This window comes from Saccopteryx leptura, chromosome 11 (assembly GCF_036850995.1).
Source record: "Saccopteryx leptura isolate mSacLep1 chromosome 11, mSacLep1_pri_phased_curated, whole genome shotgun sequence".
Lineage (NCBI taxonomy): Eukaryota > Metazoa > Chordata > Mammalia > Chiroptera > Emballonuridae > Saccopteryx > Saccopteryx leptura.
The window spans coordinates 59,720,964-59,729,532 of NC_089513.1; the positions used below are offsets into that span (position 1 = coordinate 59,720,964).

The following is an 8,569-nucleotide window of genomic DNA, read 5'->3' on the forward strand; positions in this document are numbered from 1 at the left end:
GGCTCTGGTTGCAACAGAGCGACACCCCAGATGGGCAGAGCATCGTCCCCTGGTGGGCGTGCCGTGTGGATCCTGGTTGGGCGCATGCGGGAGTCTGTCTGACTGCCTCTTTGTTTCTGGCAGGAAAAATACAAAAAAAAAAAAAAAAGTATCCCTCAGCTCACTTTTGTTTTTATTCCCAGATAGAGTCGTTCTTTCCCTACTGATAAACCCAAAACTATAAGAAGTGTCTCTTTTAGTCCATCTCATGCATAGAAATACTTAGCACCGGACGTTCTTTGATGAAGCTCTCTGGTGGTGCTTTGTCAAGGAAATTTAAACCTCTGTTTTAAAAGCCTAAGATTAGATCTAGGGTTCAAAATTTGTTTTGTTTAGTTTTCAGAATGTAGAAAGTGCCAGTTTTAAACATCCACGTACAACTAGACGACCCCTTATATCAGTGACAGTATAAAAGCGCAGTCATGTTTGAAAGTGCCGCCAACACCCAAGACAGGCGCAGGCACACCGGTCACTGCAGACTTCCTTCTGGGACGTTTGGGAAGAAACAGCACCAAGGAGAACAGAGACATGAGCTGTCCTTGCAGAAGGTTTGGGTTCTCAGAAAAGCATTTCTCTAATAAAGCATTCAGCAACTGTTCTTAGTTTTATAGTATTAAGACAGTGAATGGGAAAGAAAGAATCAAGAAATACTGAGTACACTAGAGATGTTTTCTCTGAACATATGTACCCTGATTTATCAATGTCACCCCATTAAAATTAATCAAAAAAAAAAGAAATACTGGATACAGAGAGAAATACATTGAAGTCATTAAAACTTTTTATATATATAAATGTGCACACACATGTAGTCACATGGGAAAATGGTCGCAGTGTTGTTAAATGAGAAGGTAGGTATTTAAAAACACCTGAACTTACTTTTATAAATATAATAAATATGTATGAGGATAGAAAATAATTTTGGAAGTAAAAACATAAAAATTCTAACAGTTGTCTCTGGGTGTAATTGTATTTAATTTTTTTCTATGTATTAATTTTTCTATAATTGAAAATTTATTTTTACAAGGACTATGTATTGTTATTTTATTCAGTGAGAGGAGGGGAGGCAGAGACAGACTGCTGCATGCGACCCGACCAGGATTACCAGTGGCAAGCCCACTAGAGGGCACTGTTCTTGCTCCATCCCTTAGCAACCAAGCTCTTCTTAGCACCTGAGGCAGAGACCACGGAGCCATCCTCAGTGCCCATGGCCAACTTGCTCCAATCAAACCATGGCTGCAGGAGGAGAAGAGAGAGAAGCGAGCCAGGGGGAAGGGTGGAGAAGCAGAGGGGCGCTTCTCCTATGTGCCCTGACCAGGAATCAAACCTGAGACATCCACATGCCAGTCCAATGCTCTACCACTGAGCTGACCAGCCAGGGCTAGGACTATGTATTTTTTTAACTAGAAGAAACCTTACGGCTATTTCCATTTGAGGGGGAGAATGGATGGTGTTTCTGATTCATAGTAACATTCCTACACCAACAATCCGCTTGATTCCTTTGAAGTAATAGAATTTATAAAGGTTTGCTGCTGAGTACCCTGAGCTCCTGTTAAGCCAGTTCTCGGCATCTTTTTAATGAAACACAGAACTTTCCACCCCCTATCTTCATGTACCAGAGCCCCACCCTTCACCTGTGCTGTGCTGTGCAGTGATCTAGGTCTGGTTCACAACCTGCTCCGTGTCTGGAGAATCTCAGACCTGGTCAGAGGTGGGCGGGGAAGAGCCAAGCCACAGCTCACCGCGCTGTGTGATTAGCTAATGAGTCCTGTATCTTGTTGTTAACAATGCTTTGACTTCTTCTAGTTTTCTGACCCTTTATTAATAAATTATACCACCATAATTCAAGTGTATTTATTATGTAAGCAAACCTTAGCTTTGGCACCAGTAAATTTATGTCCCCAGTGAAGGTAAGTTAGGAAGTGCTAAATAAACCACTAACTCAACTTTCTATATTTATTTATCATTATAAGAATGCCTTTCTTGTAGATGGAGTCGGGGGCTGAGGTATCTGTTTCTCTTTTTGCGGAATCCCTCCTACATTAGATGAACTTTCCCACAGAATGGAGGTGAAATTTCTATCTTTGTTTCTCCTTTTCAGGTGGTTACGGACCATTTCTATCATCTTGTTCTTGAACAAACAAGACATGTTGGCAGAAAAAGTCTTGGCAGGGAAATCAAAGATTGAAGATTATTTCCCAGAGTATGCAAATTATACTGTTCCTGAGGACGGTAAGATTTCAAAACAAGTTTCTCCTGATTAAGGAAAAGACTTAGTTGTTTTTTCAATAGTCCTATAACTATAATTCAGACAGTTCTGATGAATCTACATTCAGTCAATTAAAATCAATCCTCTCTACTACTGCCCACCCAAAAGTGGGGGCAGGGGATTTAAACATCCTATGTAGGATTCGATTTGTGAAAAGTTCAGAGTTTGACTTTCCATTTAAACTGTGCAATTGAAGAAGAGGCACTTTTGGGAGCTGACTGTGTCATTAGTTGGGATAAGCTCGGCCTCTTGGTGCCTCAGTTGGGCCTGCTGAGAATGGGGCCATGTCCGCCCCTCACACAGCCTGCACACTGAACCCTCTCCGGAACCCTACGTGAGAGTTGCTATTTTAAGTTTTCTTGTGGAAAGTGAGCCTGAGAGAGGTGAAGTCACTCATTTGAGGTAACTCGGGTAGAGCCTGTGAGGACAAGGCAGGCTTTGAAACCCTCATCCCCCAGCCGGCTCCTCCAGCCACCCTGTACCCAGGGATGCCTGTGGCTGTGACACTGGTGATTTCTATTAGGGTCACCAACCATCTGTGGGTGTTCCAAGGACAGGGGCCTTTCAGTCCTAAAGCCAAGAAAGTCCTGTCCAGGTGAACCCAGCAGTTGGTAACTCCGTTTTCAGCTGGTATTCTCAGTAGACACGGGTCTTGTAGGACAGATTTGTTTACAGCAAATAACACCACTTCTTCCATTTGAAGCCCAAACTAGATCAAGCAGAATGAAAGGATCTTTCCTAGAAACTTCAGTTAAGAAGTTAATGAAATTCATCAGCCTCTTTGCACTAACTTCCGCCAGCCTAGGAGAATGCTTTTAGAGGCTAAGTCAGCCAGCCACCTGCCTGAGGGACATCTTTAGAGCACCCCTGTGTTCCTGCTCTGTTGCTGGGTTACCTGTCTCATAGCAACTGACTCTTCTTTCACTTTTCTCCTAATCAGTCCCCCCACCCCAATACCCTCACCCCCTCCGGTCAATTCGCAGACTCTGTGGAGCTTACCTCCAAAACGTCCATCCCTCACAACATACTCTTCCTTCTTTGCTGTCCTTCCACCTTGGTGCGGACTCTCACTCCCGTCACCTCAGCTATGGGTCTCTCATCAGTGCGGTTTATTAACCAGGCTCCCTGGTTCTGTTTACTCAAGTTTCCAGAAAACTTGCTGAACTTCTATTGAAGTTGCCATCCTGAAACACAAGCACAACTCCGCTTCTGATCCTGACCAACACTGATGTAATAATCCCTCCACAAGCTGAGGCCAAAGCTGACCTGTTGGAAAAGACTGTAGTAAAGCTGCACACACACCCCCATCTCAGCAATACTGTGCTCCTCCCCCACCCTCAGTGACTGTGCTCCTCCCACACACAAACACACACACTCAGTGGCTGTGATTACCGCCCCTAACATTCATTTTTTTTTTTTTTTTGTATTTTTCTGAAGTTGGAAACGGGGAGGCAGTCAGACAGACTCCAGCATGCGCCCGACCGGGATCCACCCGGCATGCCCACCAGAGGGCGATGCTCCACCCATCTGGGCCGTTGCTCTGTTGCATCCAGAGCCATTCTAGCACCTGAGGCAGAGGCCAAGGAGCCATCCCCAGCACCTGGGCCATCTCTTGCTCCAATGGAGCCTTGGCTGCAGGAGGGGAAGAGAGAGACAGAGAGGAAGGAGAGGGGGAGGGGTGGAGAAGCAGGTGGGCACTTCTCCTGTGTGCCCTGGCCGGGAATCAAACCTGGGACTCAAGCTCTACCACTGAGCCAACCGGCCAGGGCCTTTTTTTTTTTTTTAAGATTTTTTTTTTAATTTATTCAATTTTCAGAGAGGAGAGAGGGAGAGAGAAAGAGAGAGAGGGAGAGGGAGAGAGAGAAAGGGGAGGAGCAGGAAGCATCAACTCCCATATGTGCCTTGACCAGGCAAGCCCAGGATATCGAACAGTCGACCTCAGCATTCCAGGTCCCGCCCCTAACATTCAGAGACACTGTGCTCCTACTCCCCCACTCCGTGACACTGTGCTCCTGCCCTCCTCACTCAGGGACACCGCGCTCCTCCCCTGCTCACTCTTCCCTCCCTGTCTGCAGGTCTGTACTGCGCCTGCCCAGCTACCTGTCCTGACCAGCATGGCAGGCCTCCAGGGCAGGGCTGACTCAGCACCTGCACAGCTCCCAGTATCACAGTAGTTGTATCAGAGAAGGGAGATCCAGGGCAGGGCTGACTAAGCACCTGCACAGCTCCCGGTATCACAGTAGTTGTATCAGAGAAGGGAGATCCAGGGCAGGGCTGACTCGGCACCTGCACAGCTCCGGGTATCACAGTAGTTGTATCAGAGAAGGGAGATCCAGGGCAGGGCTGACTCACCACCTGCCCAGCTCCCAGTATCACAGTAGTTGTATCAGAGAAGGGAGATCCAGGGCAGGGCTGACTCAGCATCTGCATAGCTCCCAATATCACAGTAGTTGTATCAGAGAAGGGAGATCCAGGGCAGGGCTGACTCAGCACCTGCAGAGCTCCGGGTATCACAGTAGTTGTATCAGAGAAGGGAGATCCAGAGCAGGGCTGACTCAGCACCTGCAGAGCTTCCGGTATCACAGTAGTTGTATCAGAGAAGGGAGACAGTGATGAGAACACTGCTGACGTGAAGCCTAGAGCTCAGCGGTGTACATTTCACAGGGCCACAGGAACTACTGACTGATCCCGTGAACAGAGAATGTGTGTGGGGAAAAAGACTCAGAAGGATCAAGATCAGAATGGTTGCCACAGTCGGTTTTAATTAGGAGCTGCAGATACTGCAGATTGGGGTAGGGACAGTAAAAGAGGTCTTTCTAGGAACAAGGCTGATGGAATGAGAATGCAGCCTGGATGAGCAGAGCCACTGCAGAAGCCACCGCCCACGGGCCTGGCGCCCATCCTGAGCCCTCCAGGTCTTCTCCCCTCCCGAGAGGCTGAAGGTCAAGGCAGCTGTGGGTTGGGCCGGTGTTCAGCGAGATGTTTCCATTTCATTTGAATGGAAGCGATCATCCCCCACCACCAACAAAAAATGTTATCAGCACTATAACTGTTAAAATGACTTGAAAAGAGAAAAGAAAAATGGAAGTGACGTTTTAGCTTTTTGCCTTGTCGTATGTGTCTTTTAATGCTATGAATATACTGCAGGCCAACTTTGTCATTTCTTTTCTATTTTCCATAGAGTCGTATCTCTGTCTCACATTACTTAAAGTTCCGTTTGTAATTTACAGCAACACCAGACGCAGGAGAAGATCCCAAAGTCACAAGAGCCAAGTTCTTTATAAGGGATCTGTTTTTGGTAAGCAATTTTATTAACCTTTGTTTCCCATCACCTTAGACTTATACTGTTCTTTGCAGTTTGCAAATTACTCAGCCTTTTATGATCTCATTTGATTTCCCTTCAAATTACAACAGAGGAGAGAAGGTATTGTCACTTCATCTCGGCTGAGCACACTGAGGTCCAGAGACATTAGATGTCTCACCTCAGGTCGCACAGCTTCCAGTCAAGAGTGGCACTGAGACAAGCTGGACCCTGCTGCTTGCTGTGTTTTCCAGAAAGGAAAGAGTCCTTCAGCCGAGTCTGAAACACCAGCATCCACTTTGGGTCTTCCTTTACTCCCTGTCTTCCAGTTAACACCAAGAGACTCAAATCAATGTGAAAATGGACCTGCTCTAAAGCAGGCATTTTCTTTTTTACTTTTTGTTTTGAGATTATTTGAAACTTCCATAAAAAAGTGAAAGAATTGTATAAATAACTCCCATATACCCTTTACCCTAATTCAGTGGTCCCCAACCCCCGGGCCATGGACTGGTACTGGTCCATGGGCCATTTGGTACCAGTCCTCGGAGAAAGAATAAATAACTTACATTATTTCCATTTTATTTATATTTAAGTCTGAACGACGTTTTATTTTTTTAAAATGACCAGATTTCCTCTGTTACATCCATCTAAGACTCACTCTTGACGCTTGTCTCGGTCACGTGATACATTTATCCGTCCCACCCTAAAGGCCGGTCCGTGAAAATATTTTCTGACATTAAACCGGTCCGTGGCCCAAAAAAGGTTGGGGACCACTGCCCTAATTGACCAATTGGGAAAATTTTACCACAGTTGTCTTATCTATTTTTTTCTTTTGAATAAGCCACAATGTGTAACTGGCTGGGAGTATTCACTAGCTGGAAGGCAGCAGGTGCCAAGACATACCCAGAGCCATGTTCCAGTCATACCCAGACCGCACTTGGCGCACGTCGATTGTGCAGAAGTGGAGGTCAGCCCAGTCTGTAGGAAGGCGTTTCCACGGGAACCCCTTTCTCTACCCTCCTCCCACCATGCCCCTGTTGTCTCCTGAATCCTGTATTGAGTGAGAAAGTAACCAGGGTAACAGACCAAGTCCCAAAGTGAGTTCCGGGGAACAGGCGACCCTCAGGAAGTAACAGCGAGTGCTGGAAAAGGGCTCCGTCATGGTTTGGCCTGGGAAATGCCAGGTTGGGTGAAGTGAGACAAGGTGCTTTGTTGTCAGACTCACGGGGCCTTGGCTGTGCTGGTGAGTGTTGTGAATCTCTTCAGTAAGGGAAATTAGCTTGTAGTAAGTAGATCAAGGACTTCCTTTTTTAAGGAACATCCTGCGAAACCATAAAATATAGAAACACATAAAAAGTATTCCACAAAGTGCTCTTCTAATGAGACCAACAAGTTAACCAAGTGTGCAAACTGCATTAAGATAAAGATTAGAAATAGACTAGGAATAGCCACGCCCCCACCATTCAGTCTTTGGGCAGAAAACTTTTCTTTAAGAGTAGACAACCCTGGCTTGTATGCAGTTTGCAAATCGGGGAAATAAAGGCATGGGCAGTATCAACTGACATTTTTTTATTGTGAAATTTGCCTGGGGCAGTGAGTCGTCCGAGAAGTTATGAGTTGGAACCCCTAACCCAGTGGTCCCCAACTTTTTTGGGCCACGGACCGGATTAATGTCAGAAAATATTTCCATGGACCGGCCTTTAGGGTGGGATGGATAAATGTATCACGTGACCAAGACAAGTGTCAAGAGTGAGCCTTAGACGGATGTAACACAGGGAATCTGGTCTTTTTTTTTTTAAATAAAAGATCATTCAGACTTAAATATAAATAAAATGGAAATAATGTAAGTTATTTATTCTTTCTCTGCGGACCGGTACCAAATGGCCCACGGACCGGTACCAGTCGGCAGCCTGGGGGTTGGGGACCACTGCTGTAACCCCAGACTTAGGCATCCAGGGCAGACTGCAGAACTGGTTATTTAACCTGGACAAGAGCAAATCTTGGTGAAAGATAACTTTGTAACACAGGGCCCCCAAGAAAGGGTGGGGAATAAAGGTCAGAAAGGAGAGAGAGGGGTGTCCTTGAGGAGGGTAAGGGGGGCTTGGGGCCGAGAAGGGAGAGGGCACAGTGAGAAAAACCCTCTATGAGAAGAGACCAAGTACTGTCTGCATGTTCTCCCTTAAATGTCATCACATGAGGAGGGGACTGACCACCAGGAGGGTAGTCTCAAGCAAGGGTCAGTTTTTCCCATGAGGAGACATGAACCATCCCCAGAACAGAAGGGTCAGAGGGAACCATCCCCAGGACCAGAGGGAGCCAGGAGAGGGGAGGGCCAGGTAGTCAGCCCCCAGCGTCCCCTCAGTCCCTGTCAATCAGATCTGTCCCTCACACTGGAAACCACTGGCCAGCTCCAGCCCGGACCTGGACCAGAGCCTCCTCTAGGGCCAGTGTTGCCAAACCTTTTAAAGCAGAAGGTGTTAAGGTGCAGTCAGCACCCTGTGTCCTGACACTCTTAGGATCTGTTAGAAGCCTGCGTGTTTTCTGGACTATCCTCCTGGTATTTTACTAGATCCTGATTTCATTCCCTGGACCATCATCTCCTAAGAGAGAGCCTCAGATAGTTGGACAGCACCCTGGTGACCCAGCCGAGCAGAGTCTGAAACTGCTCGGTTTTCCTTGACAAGCTTATTTCTATCCTTTTTAATGAAGATGAGTTTAGAGATTTAAATTGTTTGAAGTTTGCAAACTGCAACGACCTTTGTAATGAATGACTCCATTCCCTACATTTTTGTAGCTCCAGGCAGGGACAAACTGGCCAGGTTATTATAGAAGAAAGCCTGTGTTCAGTCATTCACTACACACTTAGTCTGTGTGCCGTATACCTCACCTGGTGCCTTAAGACTCAATAGCTATGTAACTTACAGACTTCAGTGTCCATAAGTTTAAAAACATTTTTAGTTGTT

At 46.3% G+C, this 8,569-nt stretch overlaps 1 protein-coding gene across 2 annotated transcripts in view; it reads left to right on the forward strand.

Moving 5' to 3' along the window:
- Positions 1 to 8,569, forward strand: part of GNAL (G protein subunit alpha L) — a 211,171-nt gene that overhangs the window by 199,555 nt on the left and 3,047 nt on the right. For both annotated transcript variants that reach the window (XM_066353423.1, XM_066353425.1), the window contains exons 10-11: positions 2,138 to 2,268; positions 5,536 to 5,603. In XM_066353423.1, coding sequence (XP_066209520.1) covers positions 2,138 to 2,268; positions 5,536 to 5,603 — 199 coding nt within the window. The remainder of the gene's footprint in view (positions 1 to 2,137; positions 2,269 to 5,535; positions 5,604 to 8,569) is intronic.